The sequence below is a fragment of the Eublepharis macularius genome, chromosome 16, assembly GCF_028583425.1.
Source record: "Eublepharis macularius isolate TG4126 chromosome 16, MPM_Emac_v1.0, whole genome shotgun sequence".
Classification (NCBI taxonomy): Eukaryota; Metazoa; Chordata; class Lepidosauria; order Squamata; family Eublepharidae; genus Eublepharis; species Eublepharis macularius.
The window spans coordinates 42325970-42352754 of NC_072805.1; the positions used below are offsets into that span (position 1 = coordinate 42325970).

The 26785-nt window shown below is 46.9% G+C and overlaps 1 protein-coding gene across 1 annotated transcript in view; it reads left to right on the forward strand.

Annotated features, from left to right (window-relative positions):
* Positions 1-26785, forward strand: part of MMP2 (matrix metallopeptidase 2) — a 58631-nt gene that overhangs the window by 24839 nt on the left and 7007 nt on the right. Inside the window, exons 8-12 of the mRNA XM_055000368.1 lie at positions 2428-2583; positions 3115-3244; positions 8319-8455; positions 12800-12959; positions 16370-16479. Of these exons, the coding sequence (XP_054856343.1) occupies positions 2428-2583; positions 3115-3244; positions 8319-8455; positions 12800-12959; positions 16370-16479 (693 nt within the window). The remainder of the gene's footprint in view (positions 1-2427; positions 2584-3114; positions 3245-8318; positions 8456-12799; positions 12960-16369; positions 16480-26785) is intronic.

Consider the following 26785-nt stretch of genomic DNA (forward strand, 5'->3'; position numbering starts at 1 on the left):
AGTCCTGGAGCGGGACCAATCCTCAGTAGCAGCACCAGATCTCTGTAACTCTCTCCCTAGAGAGATTTGCTTGTCCCTTTCTATTGCCATCTTCTGCCAGCAGGTGAAGATGTTTTGTTTGTTTGTTTGACATTTCCCCAGTGATTCCACTTCCCTCCCCAATGTTTTTTTTATCTTGTATTTATTTTAAATTCTGATTTTAAATTGTTTTAATGGTGCATTGATGTGCTGGTTTTAATGGCCAGTTTGGTGTAGTGGTTAAGACCACGGGACTCTAATCTGGAGAGCCAGGTTTGATTCCCCACTCCTCCATTTGAAGCCAGCTGGGTGACCTTGGGTCAGTCACAGCTCTCTCAAAGCTCTCTCAGCCTCACCAACCTCACAGGGTAATTGTTGCGTGGATAATAATAACTAGAGATGGGCACAATCCACGTTACGATTGGAAAAAACCCACAATAATGGCAATCACGTGATCGGGACCCGGCAGATCGTGCTCGGGCCCCGGCAGATCGTGCTCCGGCACGGCCAATGATCCAGCGGTCGGGAGGGGGGCTGGATCGGGGCTTGATCAGGGTGATCGTGCTCAGATCGGGAAGCCAGATGCTCAGGTGCCAGCAATATATTGCCCTGGCAACGGATCCAGGGGAATGTCTGAGCTCTGTTACTCTCTGTTATTGATACTCTCATGGGCTAAGTTGCTCCTTTCCCGTTTTTACCTACCCTATTGCTATCCTCCTAGGCAATTATTTTCCCACTTTCCTTTAAGATTTAACAATCTTCACCTCTATACATATTGTCCTCCAAGGGCTTTAAGGTCCTGGACAGACCTTCTTAGTCTAAGATGGGAGAAGTGCATATACCCCGATGTATCAATGAGGGAGAAAACACCAGTTTCTAGAATGGTAGCGCCTATAAATCTAACAAAATTTGCAGTGAGGTATGCAAATTACAGGTGCCACTGGACTCTTGTTCTTTTCTACTGCTAAAGACAGACTAACATGGCTACCCATCTTGATCACTTTGTAGTACATGTACTGCTAGCAAGAATAAGTATGTATGCTCCTTGGAGCAAGCGTGGGATAAAATGTGATTAAAAGAGTGACTGGCCTGCTGGGATGGCAGAGGCATACAACTCCATCTTTTCAAACAGGCTCAGAAAGATGAGACGTTGTCTTGCTTCATTTTGCCATTTACCGTTTGATGTCCTTTCATGCCCACTCCATCCTTCAGGTGGCCAGCACAGCTGGTAGGAGACTCTCCAGGCAACGGAGCCCTCACAGGCCCTTAACATAATGATCTTGTAGGCAATGCACTGATATCGCTTCTGGTCACACAGGGAGTGATGTCAGCATGTTGGAAAGCTGCCTGTTGCCCCCCATTCCCCCCTCCTTTATTTTTCTCCCACTGCCCAGTTCAGCAAAAGCAGGAAGGGCCCCCTGGAAGTGGGGGATCCTTTCCCCAGCCAGGACAACTGGGAAGCCTGATAAACACTCTTCTTTGTAAACATATCTCTAAATGAGGCCTCCCTAGGAATTTCCTCATTTTGGAAATCTTGCAAAATAGGTTAGCTGTTCAGAAAATGATTAAATTTGCCCTGGATTAACCAAAACATCTCCCTCAGCCATTTCCTCTATTCTCAGAAATACGATTTGGAACATTAAGGTCTGTAGAGAAGATTGCGAGTGAGTCAGTAACTGTGCAATAAGATGAAGAGCTAATCTTTCAATCTCAAGAAATTTCCTAAGAGCTGGCAATCCATATATGTAACAAAGAAGAGTGAGCCACCTCTTGACAGACATCTGACTTTGACTTCGGAAGGTAGAGATGGGAGGGCAATCAATATCTGAGGCAGGGATTAGGACTGAGGCCTGTACACATTTGCTAATGTGGTTTTTTTTTTAAAAAAAAGCTTCTATATAGATGTGGTAGTGTTGTTCTAGAGAACCTGTTTTTCACTGAAACCCCAGAATATTGTTCTGTTCAGCTCAGCAGCCCTACCCAGAATTTCCTCTGACACCCATTCATACTAAACACACACAATATGCATAAGCGTGTTACTCAACCTCCATTCTACTACTACTGTCTCTCACACAAAATTTACATAATCTAACAGTTGATCAGCACTGTACTAGACGTGCCTGTTCCTTTCTCTAATGGACCTGTTTGTAAAAGCAGCACAAACTCATGTGTCCCTGTGGTTTCTCTTCTGGACATTTTGTTTATAAGTCCCTGGGAAGTTGTAATGTTTATAAGCATTCCTTAACCCCTCAGTAAATTGGTCATTGACTGGGGAGATCTGATTCCAGTGTTCTGAATCCTGCTGTCTAATGGCCAACTGTGACTCAGTTCCATAAATCTCACTTCACCAATAAGTGTCTCAATAATGCAACGTTTGGATAACTTAAAAACTGACTTGATTTCTTCCAGGCTACAGCCTTTTCCTGGTTGCTGCTCATGAATTTGGCCATGCCATGGGACTTGAACACTCTGAGGACCCCGGAGCACTGATGGCTCCTATCTATACCTACACCAAGCATTTCCGTCTCTCCCAAGATGATATTCAAGGAATCCAGGAACTTTATGGTAAAGTCATTCTGCAGTACACCTTTTGATCTCCATCGCTTACAGTCTTCTTCCTTCCTATCCCACTGCTGACAGAAAACAACGCTGAGCTAGACCAACCAATAACATAGCTCCATGTATTTATCTTTTTTTTGTTGTGAAGAATCTGGGACAACCTTAAACACATTGTAATCTTTTTTTAAAAATCCTGACTAGTAATTTCCCTTTCTACCTGTAGAAATACATAAAAGTAGACATCCAGTTTTTTAAAATTATTATTTAGAAAATCTATACGTCCCCCTCTCCAGAAATCTGTTTGAGGCAGCTCACAAAATGAAAATGAAGTGCCCCCCCCCTCTTATCGGCATCTCAGTTTTAAAGGAATGCCCACCTTCCTCTCTCAATAAGGCACTGTTCCTTTCCTAACCTTTCGGGCAGATGATACAAGATGGCGTCCTGAGTAGTCTCACCGGCATAATACTCCTGCCTATGTTGTGGCCTAAATTATTTACTTTCCTAACCTTTCTTATTTATTTACTTACTCATTTGCAGGGGGTTCTCCAGATGTTGGACCAGGCCCAAGTCCTACCCTTGGACCAGTCACACCTGAACTCTGCAAGCAAGATCTTGTCTTTGATGCCATCGCACAAATAAGAGGGGAAATATTCTTCTTCAAAGATCGGTAAGAAGATAAATAGGAGATGTTGGGACATAACATTCGTGTTAGGTCACACTGAAGGTTCCTGTTGCCCGCTGTGGCCAGGTTAACCACATGACTTTGGTTTCAGGTAGGTAGCCATGCTGGTCTACAGTAGAACAGCAAGATTTGAGTCCTATGACCCCTTAAAGACCAACAAGAATTTCAGGTTATAAGTTTTCAGGGTATAAGCTTTCTAGAAAGATACTGAAGAAGGGAGCTTTGAAGGAGCTGAAGAAGGGACCTTTGACTCTTGGAAGCTTATTCCCTGAAAATCTTGTTGGCCTTTAAGGTATAATAATAATAATAGCAACATTCAATTTATGTACTGCCCTTCAGGACAATTTAATGTCACACTCAGAGCGGTTTACAAAGTGTGTTATTATTGTCCTAGACAATCACTCTGTGAGGTACGTGGGGCTGAGAGAGCTCTGGAAGAGCTGTGACTGGCCCAAGGTCACCCAGCTGGCTTCAAGCAGAAAAGTGGGGAATCAAACCCAGTTCTCCAGATTAGAGTCCTACCGCTCTTAACCATTACACCAAACTTGTATCACTGGAGTTGCTGTTCACATAACGTTGGGAACCTATCAAAAAGCTGTGAAGGCAAATTCCTCCTCTGTTGTTGCTTGTTCGACAATGAGAGTTTGGAGATATACTTTCTTTGAATATGAACATCCTGTTCAGCTATCATGGTCTATAGTTATTGACAGGTGTATCTTCCACTAGTAGTGTTATTATTTGTGATGGTAGAGAGTGCCTCCAGATAGTAGCAGATGGATGGATGGATGGATGGATGGATGGATGGATGGATGGATGGATGGATGGATGGATGGATGGATGGATGGATGGAGTTAGTGCAGACATACAGATAGGTGGGCAGACGGATGGAAGATATGAGATGCTGATAGACACAAGATTAATAGCAGCAACTTGGATGATTGAAAAGTGCTATTTAAAAAAAAAAATTTTGTTTTTATCCAAACTTTTAATAGTGTTTAAGTGACCATTGAGCAAACCTTGTGCTATTTTTATCTGCTCCAAACCTTGTTTTATTTAGTTTTAGTTTTATTATTATTGCATTGTATTACTGCATTTTTTTATCTTTGTTTTTTTAAAACATTTTAAGCAGCTTCCAAAACCACAGTTGATAGGCAGGGTAAAATAATTTAAACAAATGAACCATTTAACAACCTTCCTGTGCAATATACGGCTGCCAAGGAACTGTATTACAAGGGATTGTGTGCGGTCTGTTTTGGTAATGTGATAAGCTTACAGGGGGTGATTTGATGTGAGATAGTTTAGCCTGAGAATGTGTGACTTGGCCCAAGGTCACCCAGCAAGCTTCTGCTGTAGAGAATTTGTACCTGGGACTTTCAGGTCCTAGACCAACACTCTTAACTACTGCATCACTCTGGATCTTGTTTTCTTTTGCTTCTGTTTTTGAATTAGCCTTTCACCTGGATGAGCCAGACTAGACATGGGCACGAATGGGAAAAAAAACCCCGAACGCCCTGTTCATCATTCGGTGCCATTCACGAACAATAAACAACAAACATGGACGAACATGGACTTTTCATGGACATGTTCATTGTTCAAGGGGGCCAGAACCACCCCCACCCCCAGCCACCCCACTTAGACCCCCCTCCCCTCAAACGCACTTACCTGGCCTTTTAAAGATCTCTTTAAACTATCAGCTGGCAGGCGGAAGGGGGGATTCCCCCCTGCCGCCTGCCAGCTGATAATTTAAAGGGCCCTTTCCTGCCACAAACTGACCTTCCCAATGTCTAATACCCACCAAATTTTCAGGGGACATAGTCCTCACTGTCCTCTGAAGACCCCCCCCCACAAGTTTCAGAGAGATTGCACCCTGGGAAAGGCATGATCCATGGGTCTCCCCGTTGGCTGTCATTTTCTCTTCACATGGGCAGAAACGGGACTCGCTGCTGGAGGTACTTTGTAGGGTTAAAGCCAGAAAGAAAGCCAGAAGGAGTTCAGACAGAGTTCAGTCCCTCCCTGTCTCCAGTTGCCAAGGGGACTGATTGCAGCAGGCGCCAGACTGTCTGGCTTGCCGAAGGGCTGCTGAACGGCTGCCAAAGGCAACAAACATGGCTTTTAACAACCACCTGTTCGTTTAGGATGGGGCCTCATGAACAGCTTGCTCGCGAACAGCAGATTGGGCTGTTCATGGGTTTTTCCTGTTTGTAATGCTGTTCGTGCCCATGTCTTAGCCAGACTACCCCAATCTCATCAAATCTCAGAAGCTAAGTAGGGTTGGGCCTGGTTAGTACTTGAACGGGAGACCACCAAGGAAGTCCAGGGTCACTATGCAGAGGCCGGCAATGGTAAACCACCTCTGTTAATCTCTTGCCTTGAAAACCCCAGCAGGGGGTGGCTGTAACTTGAAGGCACTTCACACACACATCTTCTAACAGTAGAAAGTATGTTAAAGGCCTTATATTTAATTTTTCTGAAGAAGAGGGGAGGAAACCCACACTTTCTTGAACTTGCTGCTTATCCAGTGATCAGAAATCAGCACTGATGAAGATGTCAGCGGATATTGTGTTGTTGCAGTTGGTTAAAAATTGTATACATTTTTAAGTGGCTGCATCTGTTCCAATTGTTTTGGAAGCTGCCCCAGTTATGTGCTGAAACATAAGAGCTTTGCATGCTTTGACTAAAACCAAAGAACTCATCCAGGCATACTCAGAACAGGAACTTCCAAATATCCATCCACTTAATAGTCATTGGTGGTGGCAGCATGCCCAGACATCTCTCCCTTATTGAAGTTTCAGGTCTTGGATTTCCCTGCAGGACTGAAATTCTGCTTTCTAACGCATTAACTCTAGCTCAGAAAGTAAATGGATAGGCACTGTGAACTCGTTCCGCTCTCGTTTCAACACAGTTATGTTCTATGAACCAAGCCACCACACATAACGTTGGGAGGCCATGTTCGGATTGCCAGAAGTGTTATTTTCACTGTATAAGGTAGCCCAGGGGGACATAAATATAGATCGAGGTCATAGGAGCTGAGGAACGGGTGGCTTTTTTGGCTCCTTGGTCCCCTCCACTATATTTTCCCAATAAGAAATAGCCCCCTAGACTGTTTTAAGCTCTGTTAGGAAGGAAGTAACATGGAAGTCACAACAAAGACAGGCATTGTTGGGGAAAAGACAAGTGCAGGTCTTTTTCCACTCCAGGGTGGGGGATTTTTGACTAAAAGAATGTTGCAGGGGCAAAAATGTTACATCCATCCAAGGCCCCAATCTATAGCCCCATGATTGCTTTATGTAGCTAAAATTCATCTCTGAGGATCCAATTGTGTATCTATGTGCTGTCAAGTTGCAACCAATGTATGGCGACCCCAGCAAGGGGCTTTCAAGGCAAGTGAGAAGCAGAGGTGGTTTTGCCAGTGTCTTCTCCTGGAGGGTCTTCCTTCATGTTCTCCCATCCAAGTACTGCCAGCTTAGTTCTGAGATCTGACATAGGAGCACATATTTAAAGCAGCAGATCATACGTAAGGCAACATAGTGGTGAAGTCTATGGGCAAAGTCTGTGGTCCTTAATGCATTAGCGGAGCATCCGAGACCCCTCCCTACAATACAAAAGCCTTTTTGAATAATTCAGTTTTGCGTCATTTGCAGAAAGCTAGGAGAGTGGGGGCTCTCCTGACCTCCTCAGGCAGGCTGTTCATCCTGACGTCCTGCACTCAGAGGAGAGACTTCTATCATAAGCTTCTTCCAAACATATGTTTGTAGTGGCAGAAGCGCCCCTATGGTCCTAAACATCTGTGGTATGCATCTAAGGGCCAAGCTACACATGACGAATGACACTTGAACGGCAAGTGGATTGAGTGGAGGGCAAGTGAACAGGGAGAAATACACTTGCTGTTCAAGTGTCATTCGTCATGTGTAGCTTGGCCCTAAGACACCAGAGAAAAAGTTGGGGCCAACTGTGTAGATTTAGCCTCTTTTCAGTAGTTCAGTGGGGAACTGTAGATGCAGAGGAGGTGACAGATGCAGCAGCGTTTGAGCTCAAGGGACATCCCTTGCGCATAATGTGCTCGAAACTCCCATGAGGGCCATGTTCCTGTTAGTGGCGACATTGTTCTTTTGTCACTCCTCTCGAGATCCAGCTGCCATTTCATTGAGTCTAAAATTAGATAGCGCCAGTAAAAAAAGTGTTAATGGAGGCAGCCAATTTGCTCGACATCTTCCAAATGGCAGCCTCCTCTTATTACCAGGAATCTCGCAAACTTGTTGCTTGTGAAACTGCCCAGCTGCTGTAAGGCTCTTTGTACTTCGAACAAAATGCCCTGTTCATCAAAAAGTGCTTATGGAAAAGGTGAAACGGCACCCCAATCCACAATAGTGCCTTTGTTAATATCTGGTGCCTTCTCCCCTTGAGTACCGCCACTGAAATCAAAAAGCAGGGTTTTTTTTTAATGCTCATAAATTGGAAGAGGATACTGCCCGTACAGAAAACAGCTACTAAATTACCCTCTTTTATTCCTCTGATGAATGGTTTGAATGCTCTAGGTTTCATTTACAGCCAAGCTGTTTGATAGATGGTCATTAGATTTGATCTTTTTAGTTGCTATAATCATAATTGTCCCAAGTAATGTGCCCCATACAAACGCTGGCAGTTGCCAAATGCATATCCATCTGTTCAACGTGCCATGATGGGGACGGCGAAGAGAATTTAAGAGCCTTGTAAATGGGTTTATTTGCTGGGATAATTGAAGCAGCAAATACATTTGGGGTACTGTGCTAAGAATTAATGCGAGCGCTAGAGCAATTGTTATAAACAGTTAACGCTGCACACGGCACTTGAATGTGCCTGTTGGAGTGCGGGAGAATTAGTGCTGGAAGGAAAGAGGGGGCGCTGAGTTTGTCTTTAAAACACATCCCCAGGTAATTATAGGTTTGCATCGCTGTGCGATTTTATGTGTGTGGATGTACGTACACATTAAATACACGCATGCGCTTTTGCCAGCAATAATGAGAAACAGATGTGCTGATGAATCACCTCTTTGTAAATCCTCCGTGATCCTTCTGTCTAGATTCATCTGGAGGACTGCAAACCAACGGAACAGACCCACAGGGCCACTGCTTGTCGCAACGTTCTGGGCTGAAGTACCAGAAAAAATTGATGCTGTTTATGAGGCCCCCCAAGAAGAGAAAACGGTCTTCTTCTCAGGTAGGATCAACTTGTAGACGAAAACGCAGCAAGCCGAATCACAGTATTTTGTTTCTCCCTCTTAAATGACATCCTGAAAGGGTATCAATCGACCAGTCCAAAGGCTGGGGAAGATGAATTGCACCTGTTGCAGCGATAAAAGGGATTGTGTGTGTTATGTGTTGTCAAGATGCTTCTGACCTATGGCGACCCTATGAATGAAAGGCCTCCAAAACGTACTATTATTAACAGACTTGCTCAGAGCTTGAAAACTAGAGGGTGTTGCATCTTTTATTGAGTTTTCCTCTTTTCCTACTGCCTTCGCCTTTTCCTAGCATTATTGAGTTTTCCAGAGAATCTTGTCTTCTCGTGATGTGACCAAAGTACGATAGCCTCAGTGTTGTCATTTTAGCTTCTAGGGAGAGTTCAGGCTTGATGTGATCTAGAACCCACTTTTTTGTCTCTTGGGCCATCCATGGTAAGTGTAAAACTCTCCTCCAACATCACATTTCAAACAAATCAGTTTTCTTCCTGTCAGCTTTCTTCATTGCTTTTGTGAAATCTTGCGCTGTAACACAATTCACAAGTAATATTTTTCTCTTCCAAAGATCCTGCTTTCTCACATCCATTGTGCACACACAATTATATAGAATAGTGTTGCATCTTGTTTGAAAGAATTATGTTGTTCTTCAATCAATGAGATCGTATACTTCTTGAAGAATAGGGTTAATTAAGCTTCCCAGCCCCTTTTATGTTACCCCAGTGGTGTAGAGCACTGCAGCATCTTTGAATTTCATGGTAATGTGAGAAGCCCTCCCCCATGTGGGAGGAGCTTATGCTATGGCTCCTCCCATATCCTGTGTAGGAGGAGCTTATGTTATGACTTTTCCCATGCACCTTTCAGACACGGGGGAATGATGACATAAGGAGAAATCACAGTGTGGGCATCCTCTTGTGGCCTGAACTTTCCATATTATCCTAGTGTGATGAGAAGGAGTCATGCTTCTGGAGCTCCCATGCTGTCAAGATGATTTTAGAAGGACCCTCAGTTTTGGTACAGTCCACTCACCTCTTGGAAGTTGTTAATGGTCACCTATGTATATATTCTGCTTATGTGATTGACTTCACCCCATCTTGACCACCTTTCTGTTCTAAAAGTGCTTCTCTGTGATGCATAATATTATAAGAGAGTGTGGCAGTCTGGATTAGAGCAGCTTCCATCACTGGACGTTGATAAGCACTAGCAACAGATAAAGGCAGAAGCTCAGCTGATCCATGACAAGCTCAGGAGCAGGGATGTGATGGGGAGGGAGGGAGGGAGGGATGTCAAACACTTTTCAGTTGGGGCTCTAAAAAAGTCATCTTTGGCGATGAGCGGTTCCAACAGGCTGCATAGCTGAGAACATTGTTTCTGGTTTCACATTAAAATCGAAAAAGCAAAAACGAGACACCTGTGAGGATGTACAATAAAGCCAGCTGTAGAAGGAGTGCACCTCATACAGTCCAATTTCCATCATGATGTTCTCATTAACTTTGAGTTTTCAAATGGCGAACACATCATGCAGTTCAGCATATTGCAGATAAGACACGTGTGTTGGATGATTTGGATCTGCATTATGAAAACAGTGTTCCTGCTTTTGCAGACGGGTGTTTTGAACAGGCGATAGCCACTGTGAGAAGTCAGAAATAGCCACGGTGCAAATGTAAGGCTGAGTTTTGCCCATACCTAATCATGCTATCGGCCACCTATTAAGAATTAGAGTTTTGGGAAGTGTGCACTTGTTGGTTGTTGTGGATTTTCCGGGTTGTATAGCCGTGGTCTTGGCATTGTAGTTCCTGATGTTTCGCCAGAAGCTGTGACAGGAATCTTCAGAGGTGTAGCACCAAAAGACAGAGATCTCTCAGGGCCAAGCTACACATGACGAATGACACTTGAACGGCAAGTGGATTGAGTGGAGGGCAAGTGAACAGGGAGAAATACACTTGCCGTTCAATTGTCATTCGTCATGTGTAGCTTGGCCCTCAGAGTCAAGCTACAAGTGACGAATTACACTTGCCTGGCAAGTGAACAGACTCGCGTGTATTCCTCCCTGTTCACTTGCCATTCACTTGCGCTCCACTTGATCGAGCAGAGAGCAAGTGAATGGCAAGTGAACAGGGAGGAATACACGTGAGCCTGTTCACTTGCCAGGCAAGTGTAATTCGTCACTTGTAGCTTGGCTCTCAGTGTCTCAGGGCCAAGCTACACGTGACGAATGACACTTGAACGGCGAGTGTATTTCTCCCTGTTCACTTGCCCTCCACTCAATCCACTTGCCATTCAACTGTCATTCATCACTTGTAGCTTGGCCCTCAGTGGGCACTTGTTATTTGCAAAATCCAAAACCACATTCTCTCCAAGAATCTAACATTGCAGCAATGAAACAGCAATGAAAACAGAAAGAAAAGAAGTTGCTGCCCATTAAAGCACCGTGTGTGTGTGTGTGTGTGTGTGTGTGTGTGTGTGTGTGTGTGTGTGTGTGTGTGTGTGTGTGTGTGTTTACATGAATTTCTTGCAGCTGCCTTGGCTGGGGTATCAGAGCTGGGAAGTTGTTTTCCATGTTTTAAATAACCAGCAAAATCTGTCCACTGAAACATGACTAAACATCTCCAGCCACACTAAAAAGAAAGTGACTATGGCTGCACGCTGCTGTGTGATTTCTTTAAAGGGCGGAGAAAAGATGGATAATGAATCCCACATGTCTGAATGGCAGCTAAGTTTGGATTACATGATAAAGTGAATGCAGCCAAAACACCTCGTTTGTCTGTCCAAGCATTACATTCTCTTCCCTCTCCAGTCCCCCCACCCCAGCTAGGGACTATTGGGAGAAAAAAGGCTCCAATGTTGTTTTCCGTAGAAATGTAATTAGTCCACTATAAGAAAAATTCCAAACAATGCAAATTGCTAAAAAGGTCAACAGGCAAAGTGGCCTGATATTCTCTCTAATGAAAACTCCCACAGTTCAAATTCCAAGTGATTCGAAAGCCCTCCCTCTAAGAGTCTCTCTACACGAGACATCTGACATGTGAAGAACACGTGTTGGGAGATGCAGCGTTAACTAGGAAGGGTAGTTTGAAAAAAACAGAGCCAGTGGCAGGGCAAAGGGTTAACTATACACTGGAGCTGAGTGAAGGGGGTGCGAAATGCCCATTATAACCTCTCCAGGTCCAACCCTGGCTCTGGAAGGCAGCTCTAGCCCATTTCCATTCCTGGCTGCCCTCTGGTTGCAATCCCACACAGTTTTAGACTGGAGAGGTAAAACTGACAGAGCTTTAAAGGAGGCAAAGATGAAGTTAACAAACCCTCTGAGGAGTGATCTCTGCTGGCTCTATCTTTTAAAACTATGCTTCCCGGCTAACATTGCATCTCCCTGCACTTGACCAACATGGGCCGAAGTGTCTCGTGTAGAGAGACTCTAAAAGGGGAATTCATGAGTTAGCTTTAAAATGATCACATTTTGGAAAAGCACAGTCAACTTTCACACATGTACATTGTTACACAGCCCGATGGTGTTGTCTTCCTGGTTCGCTCAGGAGCAAAAAGTTTAATCTATAATGTGTTAACTTCTACAACAAAAATATTTTTAAGAGAATGTCACCTTTCACTTTTCCCATAACCAAATTCTGAATATCCTTTGATATGCAGTTTAGAAGGGGGGGTTGCTCATGCATGATTTTAAAAAGAAATTGCCGTTTCCCTTGTATATCTATTTTTTTAACCTCTTTAAAAAATCATCCCTCATCCGCCCACCTGACTTTCGGCCTGGATTGGGGCCGAAACAGCCTGGATCATATCGGAGCCAGGTGGGGGAACCCTCCCCTGCCCAGCACTGACCCGATCCGGGCCGTTTCAGCCCCAAACCAGTCCCCAAAGGGCCCCAAATGGCCACTTTCGGTCATTTTGAGCCCAATTTTGGCCCTGAATGGCCAGGATTGGGTCCAAAACAGCCAGGATAGGTGATGTCAGAGTGTGTGGCATATGCAAATCAGTTATGCTCATGATACACTTCTGGTGATGTCAAGGGGCGTGACATATGCTAATGAGTTGTACTAATGAGTTATGCTAATGAGTTCCTCCAGCTCTTTTTCTGCGAAATGACCCCTGGTGGGATGCAACCATTAATAAATCCAAGAACCAAAACGGCTACAGTAAGGAGCCACTTTCTTTTGGAGGAGCAACCCCTGGATCAAGCTCACAGTTATCATTTCTCTCCTGGTTTTTGCAGTGATGGAATTTGAGAACCTCTAATCTAGGAAAATATTTTCTTTCCATCTGACTCATTGCTAACCAGGATATGATTATTGCCTGATGCCTTGTTTTCGTAGGAAATGAATATTGGGTCTATTCAGCTAGCACTTTGGAGAGAGGTTATCCAAAGAGGCTGACTAGCTTGGGACTGCCTCCTGACGTGCAACAGGTCAATGCAGCTTTCAACTGGAGCAAAAACAAGAAGACTTACATTTTTGTAGGAGACAAATTTTGGAGGTAAGATGTTGGTTGTTGTTTCAGTATATCAATGCCTTGGTGAGAAAAAGGCATGGTTAGAGATGAGCATGAACCATGTGGTTCGTGGTTCGTCAGATTTCACGAACCACAAACCATGAAATTTCACAAACCTGCTCTCGGTTCGCAAACTGGTTCATTTGGTTCATGAAAATGTCCCATCCAGGTCAGAAAATCATCATTTCCATGCCAGCAGAAGGTCACTTCCGGGTCTGTAGGAAGTCCATCCCCTGTTGCCTAGGAAACTGATTGATTGGCACCAGGCTGTTTGCAGTGACAAACCACAAAATGAACCAAACAAACCAGCCTAAAGTTTGTGATGGCTGGTCAGAGAAGGGATCTGATGAACTGCTGATTTGTGAACCACGAACTGGCCTGGTTCGTCATGAATTTTTGTTTGTATTTTGGTTCGTGCCCATCTCTAGGCATGGTATAATCTTATTTCGTCAGATCTTGGAAGCTAATCAGGGTTAACCCCAGTCAGTACTTGGATAGGAGACCACCAAGAAAGACTCTGCAAAAGAAGGCAATGGCAAACCACCTCTGCTTCTCACTTGCCTTGGCAGCCCCAGCAGGGGTTGCCATTAAGTCAGTTGTGACTTGATGGCATGCATGTATGCAATCAGTGCTTAGTTCTGGCACATAGACAACCTTCTCCATGTTGGGCTGCCATGAGTTTGGGATTCAATAACAATGAAGAGAAAATTCAGTGGCTTCCTCATCCAGCAAGATACTATAGGTCCATTTTCCTTACCTAGGAAAATGTCAGCCAGGGAAGCCATATTTTAATAGAGGAATGGTATGTGGGGAAGAAATATTACTCCTTTCCCAGAGATGCAGTCCTTGTATCCTCCTCCAATCCTCCTCCGCAGTTATTTTTTCAGAGCCAAATAACAAAGCCTGGTTCTAATCACATAAGTCCACCACTGTGTCTCTCTTGGCCCTGATTTGCATGACCAAACAGGCTCTTGCTGCCATTTCAAATCTTATATTTAAGTGTGAAAGTGCATTGTAGCAGGACTTTTATGAGCCACCACCCGCTGATGTATGAGCACACACAGATGGACATAGAAGAAACAAAGAAGAGACGCCAAAGTGCCTGGCAGTGAGGGAAATTGGTATGTTTTGGAGAAACACAGATCAAAACACGATTTAGCCAAAAGAATAACAATGCAATCTTATGCAAAGCTATGCAAACTCTGCATAAGAATTGTAGGACAGGAGCCAGTTTGGTGTAGAGGTTAAGAGCAGCAGGACTCTAATCTGGAGAACCAGGTTTGATTCTCCACTCCTCCACTTGAAGCCAGCTGGGTGACCATGAGTCAGTCACAGCTTCTCGGAGCTCTCTTAGCCCCACCCACCACACAAGGTGATTGTTGTTGTGAATAATGACATACTTTGTAAACCACTCTGAGTGGGTATTAAGTCATCCTGAAGGGCGGTATATAAATCGAATGTTATTATTCTTGTTATTATCTCCTTTTATTTGGTCTCAGTTCATTCAAGTGTATTGGCTAGTTCTGAAAATGTCGAGACTTGACCCGGCTCCTCCTCCTCCTTCTGAAGAATCATTCTACATCTAGGCAGGCCAAGGCAGATCATGACAGTATATGGAAGTTCTGTTTTCAGACCTTTGGTAGACCTATCCTCCATAAATGTGTCTAATCCTTTCAAAAGCCCACACAGCTGGTGTTCATTGCAAGCCTTCAGTCACTCATATTGCCATTTTCTACACTTTCCTATTGGACAATTGAGAATTCAGCCCAGACCAGCTCATAGGCTTTACTTTTTCTTTTTTTTAACAAAAACAAAATAAACTTTTATTTTCTCAAGAAGCGTGTTGGTTTCATAAAAGTAGTTCTCGGATCTTAAAGTTATTTCATTTAAACTCATTCACACAGATCTCTTCTAAGGCTTCACACACAGTTAGCCTCTTTCTTTGACTCAACATTTCTCACAGACGTGCTCAAAGTTACTTAGGCAGCACACAGCTAGCCTCTCTTTTCCTCACTGAATATTTTTCACAGAAATGCTTAAACTGCTCAGGCTGCACACAGCTGGCCTGCTTTCTTCTGACTGAAACGTTGCTCTCTCCACTCTCAGAGCGGGACCACAAGTGACGCCTGACACAGGTTGGACACTAGTCAGCTTCCCTCAAGTTTTGATGGGAAATGTAGGCGTCCTGGTCTTGCAGCTTGACTCTCTGACTGCTGTCCAATGGACTTTTCAACTGTCACTTGTCCAACATTCCGCCAAGCTGCCTACATTTCCCATCAAAACTTGAGGGAAGCTGACAAGTGTCCAACCTGTGTCAGGCGTCACTTGTGGTCTCGCTCTCAGTCTAAACTGCAAAATCAAAAAGAGTCCAGTAGCACCTTTAAGACTAACCAATTTTATTATAGCATAAGCTTTCGAGAATCAAGTTCTCTTCATCAGATGCCTGATCAAAACATCAGGCATCTGATGAAGAGAACTTGATTCTCAAAAGCTTATGCTATAATAAAATTGGTTAGTCTTAAAGGTGCTACTGGACTCTTTTTGATTTTGCTACTACAGACTAACACGGCTAACTCCTCTGAGTCTAAACTGCATTCACTCCGCCCACACTTTCAGTCATCAACCAATCATATCACTCACTCATCCCTCTCTTTCAACCCCACTCTTCACCTATCTCACACCAAGCATTTAAAGATACATGCACACATTTACTTGAAAATAGGCTTTACTTTCAATGGCCATCTCTTAGGCTTTATTTTCAACAGCCCTATTTGTGCATGGCAGCCATTTTGTATTATATGTGTATGGTTTTAGGGTCAGCAGGGCACTTACAGGAGATCCCAATCTAGAGCACTCCTGGTAGATGGCTGTCCAACCTCTGCTTTGAGGCCTCAAGCAAAAAAAGAGTCTCTCTCTCTATAACTGGTTCTCTCATTCATTCATCATTAGAGCCAGTTTGGTGTAGTGGTTAAGAGCGCTGTACTCTAATCTGGAGAGCCAGGTTTGATTCCCCACTCCTCCACTTGAAGCCAGCAGAGTGACCTTGGCTCAGTCAACAACAACAACAACAACAAAGCCTTTATTGGCATATCTCAGGTTGGCTCAGTCACAACTCTCTCAGAGCTCTCTCAGCCCCACCCACCTCACAGGGTATTTGTTGTGGGGATAGTAATAACATATTTTGTAAACCATTCTGAGTGGGTGTTAAATTGTCCTGAAGGGGAGTATATATATCAATTTTATTATTATTATTATTATTATTATTATTATTATTATTATTATTATTATTATTATTGAATCTCTATGTACAATTTTGGCGTGATGGCTGTTTGGAAACGTGTTTCAAAATCTGTACAATGATGACATTGGATTTTTTTAAAAAAAATCTTTTACAGGTACAATGAAGTAAAGAAGAAAATGGATCCTGGTTTCCCCAAATTAATTGCAGATGCTTGGAATGGTGTCCCAGATAGTTTAGATGCTGTTCTTGATGTGAGCGGAACAGGTAAGTTGGCAGCTGCCATTTTATATATGGAGGACAACCCCCCTGATCTTTTACTCCAGCCTGATACATGAGAGCCAGTTTGGTGTAGTGGTTAAGAGTGGCAGGCCTCTAATCTGAAGAACCAGGTTTGATTCCCCACTCCTCCGCTTGAAGCCAACTAGGTGACCTTGGGTCAGTCACAGCTTCTCAGAGCTCTCTCAGCCCCACTGACCTCACAGGGTGTCTGTTGTGGGGATAATGATGACATTGACTTGTTAATCACTCCTAGTGCGGCAGTAGTCTGTTATAGAGATGGGCATGAACTGGAAAAAACGGACCATGTGGTTCATGGTTCGTCAAATTTCATGAACTTTCACGAACCTGCCCCAAGTTTGCAAACCGGTTCATTTGGTTTGTGAAAATATCACATCTAGGTCAGAAAATTGTCACTTCCGGGTCAGCAGATGGTCACTTCCAAGGCAGCAGAAGGTCTGCAGGAAGTCCATCCCCTGTTGCCTAAGAAACTGATTGATTGGCACCAGGCTGTCTGCAGTGACAAACCAAAAAACGAACCAAACGAACCAGCCTAAAAGTTCATGGCAGTGCATCAAAAATGGGATCTGACGAACCGTGGTTTGCGAACTATGAACTGGCCTGGTTCATGCTTAATTTTTATTCATATTTTGGTCCGTACCCATCTCTAGTCTGTTCTGAAGAGTGATATATAAGCCCAAGGTTATTATATAAATGTCGAAGGACATAGTTTTTCGTAGTGTTTACCAAATAGGTAGTTGACTTGGCAGCCATGTTGCTTACAGCCACAATAGGTTTTTCCCTTCAATTAAAATATCCCACTGCTATAAGAAAATTTAGGAAGTGTATCCTTTCGTGAACTTTTGTGGGCTGTCTGAATTACTTGTCTCCAGAAGAGTAATCTAGGGGTGTGCAAGGAAAAAACTTTCGGCTTTCTTGTTTCGGGATTACCCGAAACAAGATTCTCTACCGGCATTAGCCGAATGCCGAAACAAGAATCTCTTTCGGGATTCGGGATTCGGCATTATTTCGGCATTATTTCGGGATTCTTTCGGGTTTTTTTGCTGGGAAAATGCCTCCGTCTTTCAGGACGCCTGGAGGAGGCATTTTCCCACCAAATAAGCCCAAAATTGGTGGGGACCTTCCTCTAACCCTTCTCTAACACCCACCCAAGTTTCAGACAGATTGGACTTTGGGGGGCCATGTTATGGCCCCCCAAAGCAGGTCCCCCCATCCTCCCATAAAGGAGCATCTTCTTCATTATTTCCTATGGGGAAAAAATGAAGAAGCAGGCTTCCTTTGCCAGGGGTGGCATTTTGCATGCAAAATGCCCCCCAGCCCTCAGGGGCCCTTCTCCCACCCCTCCTCCCACCCCCCACCAAGGCTCAGCCTGCTCCCACTTGGGGGGGCCATTTCATGGCCTCCCCAAGTAGGTGCTCTAATCTCTACCACTGACAGCTGGGGGAGGCTTGTGTTGCCAGGGGTGGCATTTTGCATGCAAAATGCCCCCCAACCCTCTGGGGCCCTTCTCCCACCCCTCCTCCCACCCCCCACCAAGGCTCAGCCTGCTCCCACTTGGGGGGGCCATTTCATGGCCTCCCCAAGTAGGTGCTCTCAGCCCCTAAAGTCCACCCTTCACAGCCCCACACAAACCCAATTCCCCCCCAGCTGCCACACACAGACCCAAATCCCCCCAGTAGCCCCTCACAGACCCAAATCAAACCCCACCTGCCCCACACCCACCATAACCCCAGGAACAGGCTGGCCTGCCCTCCCCTTTTGGGAACCCCTAAACTCTCTTTCCCAGGGCAGTTCTGCACAGACAAGGGGTGCCACAATGGTGGCAGTGCCAAATCGTCCCTGGGAAAGAGCACCTGCCCTGGCACACAGACAACCACCCCCCTGACCCCCCCACCACCCGCAGAGAAGGCTGGCCAGCCTGCCCCATTGTTCCCTATGCTGGGAACCAACCTCCCATCAAAGAAGGGAACACAGACACACAATCATTAAGTTTAAAAAACCTTTATTTTCTCATTTTCAAATTACAAGTGGTCAACAAATCACAACATATTACACTTATTGTCCCTCATAGCACAACACAACACAATTAACTACACATCAGAGAATCTTAAACACAATTTTTTTTTTGAAATGGACAAACAGTAAAGTTTTGAACATTACAACAGGTCACATAGTGAGCGGGCACAACAGGGCATGGAAACAGAAGATGATCATAATAACTACCAGCCTAATACAACTCTCCCTCCATAACATGACTTAATGGGGGGGAACCACTGCATCAAAATCCCCCCCCCAACCCTCTGGGGCCCTTCTCCCACCCTTCCTCCCATCCCCCCACCAAGGCTCAGCCTGCTCCCACTTGGGGGGGCCATTTCATGGCCTCCCCAAGTGGGTGCTCTGCTCTCATCTCTACCACTGACAGCTGGGAGAGGCTTGTCTTGCCAGGGGTGGCATTTTGCATGCCAAATGCCACCCTCACCCTCAGGGGCCCTTCTCCCACCCTTCCCCCCACCCCCCACCACATGCATTCCTTGACAATCAAGAAATCTGGAGTTAAATATAATGTGCATGTAAGTCCCTCAAAGACAGAAGCAATATGACCCATTTGATTTCCACAACCTCAGACACAATTAGGGATCCGTTTCCCCTTGGTGGGGGATCCCCCACTCTCACCTATCACCCCGAAGGGGGAAAGTCAGTGAATGAGCCTTCAAGGTACGCTCCAGGGGCTGCTGCCGTGATGTCACTGATGTCATCTGGCTGCCCTGAGAGTATGCCTGTGCTTTGCAGTGGGCTGATTTGGGCCCTGCAGGCCAAAGCAGGATCCCTTGTGGCCCAAATCTGCCTGCTGTGAATTGTGCGTGCTCCCCAGCCTTGTGTGATGATCACATCACTTCCTAGAACAGACATCATCATGCCAGAGCATTGCCATTAAATGATCATGCGTGTGTGAACAGACCCTAAGTATCCTGTAGGCTTCAGTGATGGTATAGTAATGTTTTCACTCACATTATAGAGAGAGAGAGAGACAGAGAAGGGGGGGAGGCACTGAAACTAGATTATTTCTTCTATTTTACTGTCTCCTTCCAAAGCCAGGGTGGCATTGGCACAATGCCCCCCTCCCCCCGGCCAGAGCCTTAGTACCAGTATGCATTGACAGGCCCATGCATCATAGTCCTTTTTGAGACCCAGCCAAGTTGTGTGCCTTTTGGAGAAAAATGTTCAAGTTGCTGGTGGGGGTATGAACAATTTTTAGATATCCACTGTAGTGCAATGGCTAGAGAGTTGGTCTAGAATCTGGCAGACTCTGATTCTGTGCCTTGTAGGCTTGATGGATGTTCTTGGCTCAGCCTAAGTAAACAATTGTGTTGTGTTTTCCAGAGGCAGTCTAGGTGATTTTGGGGCCCTGGACAAATGTTCTTGACGGGGCCCCAGAACCAGTGCCGCCCCACCACTGGCTCCTTGCCAAGGCCAAGCAATTTGGTAACCTAGGCCCCAGATAGAGTGGGCAGGAGTGCGTTGTTTCCTTCCTCCCCCCCCCTCCACCCCCTCATACAACTAAGAAGGCCATCGGTGGAGTCACTCCAATGTGAGGCATGGAGCAGCTGTCTATTGTTAGCCTGGTTGTGATGAGGGTGAAACAAATCAAGGGAGAACAGCAATGTGTAAACCACTCTAGGTTCCCATGGGGGAGAAAACCGGGGCATAAGATAAACCTTTAATTTGGTGGGGAGGGGGTATATACATTTTATGTGTATGTGTCTGTATGTTTTATGCATTCAAATCACTTGTGGTGTACTTTAGAATTATATTGAGCTCCACAGTATCCCAAAAACCTTGTCCATGTATTGCAAACCGAAGTCAATCTACCACATCTAGGGTATTCTTCTTTTCCCTACTGCCTTCAATTTTTCTTAGCATTATTGTCTTTTCTAGTGAACCTTGTCTTCTCATGATGTGACATAAGCACTATCATCAATTGATATCTTCAAGGGAGAAAGCAGGCCTGATTTGGTCTGGACATGTCTTTTTCGGAGTCCATGGTACATGTAAATTGAAACTTTCTTCCCACTTCACAGTGTGAATGCTTTTTCCTCCTATGAGCTTTGTCTAAATTTTACTGTACTGATACTGCTCATTTGGCCAAAAGGCCTGCCCTTGATCAATGCCACATTAAATACTTCATAATAAAAATATGTTTTTAGAACCATTTAAAAGTGTCCTTAAGTGCCATACGCCGATTTAAAAAACCATAAGCTAAATGTTTGGGAACACAACCAGATATGTGAATGACTGAAATGCAGCCCAATCCCACTGCTACTTAAAATCCATTTTTGATGGAGGTCTGGATTGTCTTACATTGGTGTCATTGGGCTTGGAATCAGGAACCTGGAAGCGTTCCATGGGGGCTACAACTTTCATGCCAAGGCTAAGAGGGTGGGAACGGGATCTCTCTGGGGTGGCAAACTCTGGCCTTGGAAGTTACTGGCAATTTGGGGGTGGGACTTGTGCAAAGGAAAATCTGAGTAGGGATCTCCCCCAGAATCCATGGTCCGCATTTGCCCTCTAAAGAGATTGCCCTTGGAAGCAGCCAGTTTATCTGTAGGGAACTACTCTCTCTAACCTGAACTCAAGCCCAACCAGGAGTTTGGCAGCCCTAGGAAAATTTCTGAAAAAGATGGCAAAGGAGGGCCAGCAACTGATAGAGGCATGGAAGCCCACACCAGGACAGTAGCAGGGGCCTACTTGGGCAAAAGGGACGACCAGTGCTCTCATCCCCCATAGTCCACTCCTTACAGCCCCACACAAACCCAGTTCCCCCACCCCAGCTGCCACACACAGACCCAAATCCTCCACTCAGCCCCTCTCAGAACCAAAACCACCCTCAGCTGCCCCACACCGAGTACCCCAGGAACAGGCTGGCCAGCCTGCCCCATTGTTCCCTATGCTGGGAACCAACCTCCCATCAAAGAAGGGAACACAGACACACAATCATTAAGTTTAAAAAACCTTTATTTTCTCATTTTCAAATTACAAGTGGTCAACAAATCACAACATATTACACTTATTGTCCCTCATAGCACAACACAACACAATTAACTACACATCAGAGAATCTTAAACACAATTTTTTTTTTGAAATGGACAAACAGTAAAGTTTTGAACATTACAACAGGTTACATAGTGAGCGGGCACAACAGGGCATGGAAACAGAAGATGATCATAATAACTACCAGCCTAATACAACTCTCCCTCCATAAAACGACTTAATGGGGGGGAACCACTGCAACAGGGTCCAGCAGAACCTATGTCATTTCCTGTGGCTGTGCTTTCAGTTCAGACACACAAAGCTGAACTGGGCACTTCCAAGGCACTGGACAATGGTATTTCTGGAGCAGTTCTGCAGAGGTCTCCCCCCACCCCCACACCAGCCTCAGAATTTACCTGGGAACATCTGTGAGAGATCATCATTGGCCGGTGCCCATCCACCACTCTTCCCGCATCCCCCAACCATGCAAACCCAACATTAACATCAAATTTTTTTTTTTAAACATGAACATTCAATCAACTTTTAAAAAACATAATCACAACATTTTTTTTTGGGTTTTTTTCCTTTTTTTTACATGAACAGAACATCAACTTTTAAAAAACATAATCACAACATTTTTTTGGGTTTTTTTTCCTTTTTTTTACATGAGCAGAACATCAACTTTTAAAAAACATAATCACAACATTTTTTTTTGGTTTTTTTTCCTTTTTTTTACATGAACAGAACATCAACTTTCAAAAAACAGTACAACAATTCTTCTACAATTTTTTTTACAATGATTTCATCTGATAAAAACACCTAAGCAATCCCTATCTAACCTGTTTCTCCCTCCAGTAGCAATCCATGTTTCTGGGGCATTATTTTTCATAATAAATTTGGTCCCACAGGGTATGTCTCAGTGATGGGAGATGTTTTGAATACCCTGGGGGGGGGGGCTTTCAAATTGCTGGGTGTTTTCCCTTTGCCACTGGTTCCTAACCACCCTCCCTCTACTGGCCGGTTTTAACTGTATATACAGGGTTTTATACAGGGGAGAGCGCGATTCCAAAGGATTGGACTCATAGAGGATGCAGGCCACAAGTTGGGCTCACCTCAGTCACTCTGGAAGTCCAGTCCTGAGAAATCGAAGAGGCGAGAGTTGACCTTCAGGAAGGTCAACTGCTCGACTCTCCATGGGAGAAGGCGAGTGCGATGTGGGCCGACAATGTCGCCCGCATGTGAAAAGACGCGCTCGCTCTCCACGCTCGTCGGAGGGCATGAGAGCAGCCGCTGCGCCTCGAGGGAGAGGTCCGGCCAGACCGACTCCTTCCTGGCCCAGTAGCTGAGCGGATCGGTGGAGAGCGACTCGCAGGGCTCCGCGAGGTAGTCCCTGACCATCGCCTCCGCCGGATCCTCTCTCACGGTCCTCACGACCCCAGAGGGGACGAGGGCCCACCGGAGCATCTCCATCTCCATCGGCACTCCGGTGGTGGCCTCGGGGGGGGCCTGCGCAGAGGGGGCGTCAGAGGGACCCGCACGGCAGGGCCCCTCTTGCGTCCCCCCTGTCGACAGGCGTCCCCTCTTGGCCTGCCTGCGCCTCACCCAAGAGCAGAGCCCGTCTCTGGCTTGGGTGAGGTTCCCGTCCCGCTCGGCGAAAGTGCCCTTTATGCGCGGGTCACACATGGTCGCCAACATGTATGACTCTTCCTTAGTGAGAGGAGTTAGCCTGGCAGCTATGCCCTGCTGCAGCCTTCTCACTAATGCGCGCACCGCTGGAACAAGGTCAGCACGGGGCGCGACCCGGTCTGCAAGGGTGGCCAGATTCCTCTGGAGCGTGTGCACCAGGGGAATGACCAGACCGAGGGTCGCCGTGTCTGACGAGACCGCCACAGTGAAGTCCTTGAAGGGCTTCAGGACCTCCACTGTCTGGGTGATGGTGAGCCAATCCTCCCGGTTGAACTCACCCACCTGACTCGCACCGCGGTGCTCGGAGAGCCACGCGTGGAGTGCGGCCTGCTGATCCACCAAGCGCTCAAGCATGGCGCAGGTGGAGTTCCAGCGAGTGCTGACGTCAGTGATCAGAGCGTGCTCTGGCACACCTGTCCTGACCTGTGTCTGGCGCAGTTCGTGCGTGGCCTTCACGCTGCGCGAGAAGTGACCCGTGAGCCTCCGACATTTCTGGACAAGTAACTGGAGTTCACGGGTCCGGGTATCCACGGGTTCCTTCGAGGAGCCCAACCCCAGCGCATCTCTCACCACTAGGTGAAGCTTGTGAGCGGCACAGTAGACGCTCTCTCGGCTCACTAGATGCGCCGCTGCCCTCATGTTCTTGCCACCGTCCGTCACCATGCATCCCACGGTGGCGGGTCCCTGGCCTATCCACTCGTCCAACTGTCTCCTTAAGGTGGCAGCGATGTTCTCCGCCGTGTGGGACACGTCGAGCACCTCGGCGTGAAGCAAGGCCTTGCAGTAGCCGGCCTGGCGGTCTCGCATCCTTCCCTGTCTAGCTGTGCTAGGCACCTCCCCCCGGCCCCCACCCAGAACCGACTCGGGTTCCCACCAGTGAGCAGTAAGCGAGAGGTACGCTTGCTGCACACTTGGGCAGGTCCAGATGTCCGATGTGAAGTGCACAGTTCTCCCGGCAACCCGGGACAGCTGTGCCTTCACATGATCCCTGGCAGCCCTGTAAAACGAGGGCACCACCGATCTGCTCAACGACGTGCGAGCAGGGACGGCGTACCAGGGAAAGCAATCTTGGAGCAGCCCTGAGAAGCCGAAGTCTTCAACTACGGAATACGGTTGCCCATCCACTGCTATCATGTTGACGATGTGGCGCGTGATGCGCCTGCTCGCCCTCCGGATCCCCTCTCTGGGCACACTAGCGCCCTGCATACCAAGCATCTCCGGGAGAGAGGCTTGGCGTCCCTTTCCTGCAGGTACCCTTGGGGGGAGAGCACCAGAGGAGCCTGCCTCCTTCTGGCTAGCTGGCGGCCGTGCGGCGCCACTCGAACCCTCCTCCCGAAGAAGCACCGCCTGGTGGTGCCTCTTCATATGGTACCTCATCCCAGACGTGGAGAGATGCCACACATCTTTGCCACGGCTGACGCGCTGCCTACAATGCAGGCACAGGGCTGCTCGGGGATCCTCCGTTGTCTGGAAGTGCTTCCAGAGTTCGGAGGAAAAGGGCATCCCACGCTTCCCAGGAGAAGCGCGTTCGGGACCACCCTGCGGCACCTCCTGTGAGGTGCTCTGGCCGGACACACCGTGTCCCACTCTCGGCCGGGCAGGTGGGGATGGACGAGGCTGAAGGGGCAGAGATGTGGGCTCTTCCACCACAGTCTCTGCCTCTTCCTCCCGCGTCCTCTCCTCCTGCACAGCCGCGAGAGGCCTGCTGCTGGCCTCAGAGGAAACTGGGGTGGACCGCCCCAGGGGGGGTCTCACGGGCAGTTCCTCCAACATCCTCCGGGTTCCTGGGGTGAGCGGGAGCGCAGGGAAAGTCATGTGCTCCGCGCCCATCCCAGGAGACACCACATGCTGCCCCTCCTCCAGCAGCTGGCTCGCAACCACTGGAGGAGGAGGAGCCTCAGCAGCAGGCCCCTGCCCAGTGCCAGCCCCTGCCTCACGCACCCGGGTTGGGGGTGGCCCTCCAGCAGCTGCCTCAGGAAAGAGAGTCTTGCGAACCCTCTTCCTGTCACCAGAAGCCAGGCTGGTGAACGGCAGCAGCGCAGGGGAGGGCCTCCTCCGCTCAGATGGAGGGGCTGCCGCAGCAGTCCCCCTCCCCCTCCCCTCCTCCCCTCTAGATTTCTCCCTAGCCTTTCCCCCGGGTCCCCTCTCTGCTTTCCTCTCTGACATACTTTCCCCTCCCAAATTCAACCCTAACTAATCAGAAAAGATTTAGAAAACAAAGGTCAACTTTGTTTTCAAGACCTAACTAACCTGCTATAAATCTGTGTTTCTAGTGGCTCTGTGACTTGGAGATGAACAATCAAGTGCCTTTTTAAGCAACCCTATTTATGTCAGGGAACCTGAGCCTGCCAATCAGCTGAATTCCTCTGGAATTGAGCTGGCCCTAAACCCCAATAACAGGTGACAAAGCCTTAAACACTCACACACTAGTATGCCCGGGCCGGCCTGGCACCACCACGTGTGCCAGAGATGGGCAGTGGAACCCTAGTTATGGGGGCACTAATGGGAAGCCTATTGACAGCTATTACAAATTTTTATATATATATATATATATATATAGAATTCAAACCTAACACTCACTCACTAATGCTTTCCCTGCTGAGTCCCTATTTAGTTTTTTAAAAAAAACTAGGCTCGGTTTCCCTAATAATTATGTTGAGGGCAATTATCCACTGATCACCTACCAACTGGCCTACCTACCTAAGAGACACTATTTAGCGGGACCGATGTATCTGTGGTATGTCGGTGTGGGGTGTGGATGTGGTGTTTTGAAGATGAGCCTCCCCCCTCCCAAGCTAGCAAGAACCCACCCCCAAGGCCACCCAAATGTGAACCCGGACTCGCTCACACTAACACCAGTCCTGCAGTCCAGCGATGTTCAGGCGGTCTTGCAGCTGGTCCTCCTCTCCTCCACGATGCTGTCAAGAAAATTGGAAATGTTAGCAGAGTCAACACCACACGCCGCACACGCAACCCCAAAATTCAAGGCCCCGTTGCACAAGCCAAGTCAGCCCCCCCCCCTTAAAGGCTAGGGCCAACCAGCAGCAAAACAAAACACATCCACCCAGCAGAGTTTCTGGCCTGTGCAGGCCAGAAGCTGGCACACTCATTTTTTAGTCCTGTGAAACAGCAGTTCATGCCCACCCCACACTCAAACTTGAAAAATGAAACATGAAAGAAAGCAGGCACTGCGATCAATGCTGGCCCCCCTAACCCCCAAACAATATCCTCTTGCCCAACCAGAAAATGCCCCCCCCCCCGGCCCAAGCCATAAAGACAGAGCCAAAGCATATGCTCGCAGGTAGGCACAGCAGCAGACATAAGCTCAAAAACCAAATTTAACAACAACCCTACCAGTCCACCAGTGCAGATGTCCAGCAATGTTGATCCTCCACGCAGAGATCTGCAGGCCGATGTCCACCAAGTGCAGTCCAGTCCAGAAGAGGTCCACCAACGATAAACAACCTGAATGTGAAGCAAAACAGTGAGTGCCAGGCCAGCAAACGGGAAGGGTTACCAAAGCCGGAGCAGCAGGCCTGTGTGTGGGCCGAAGGCTGGC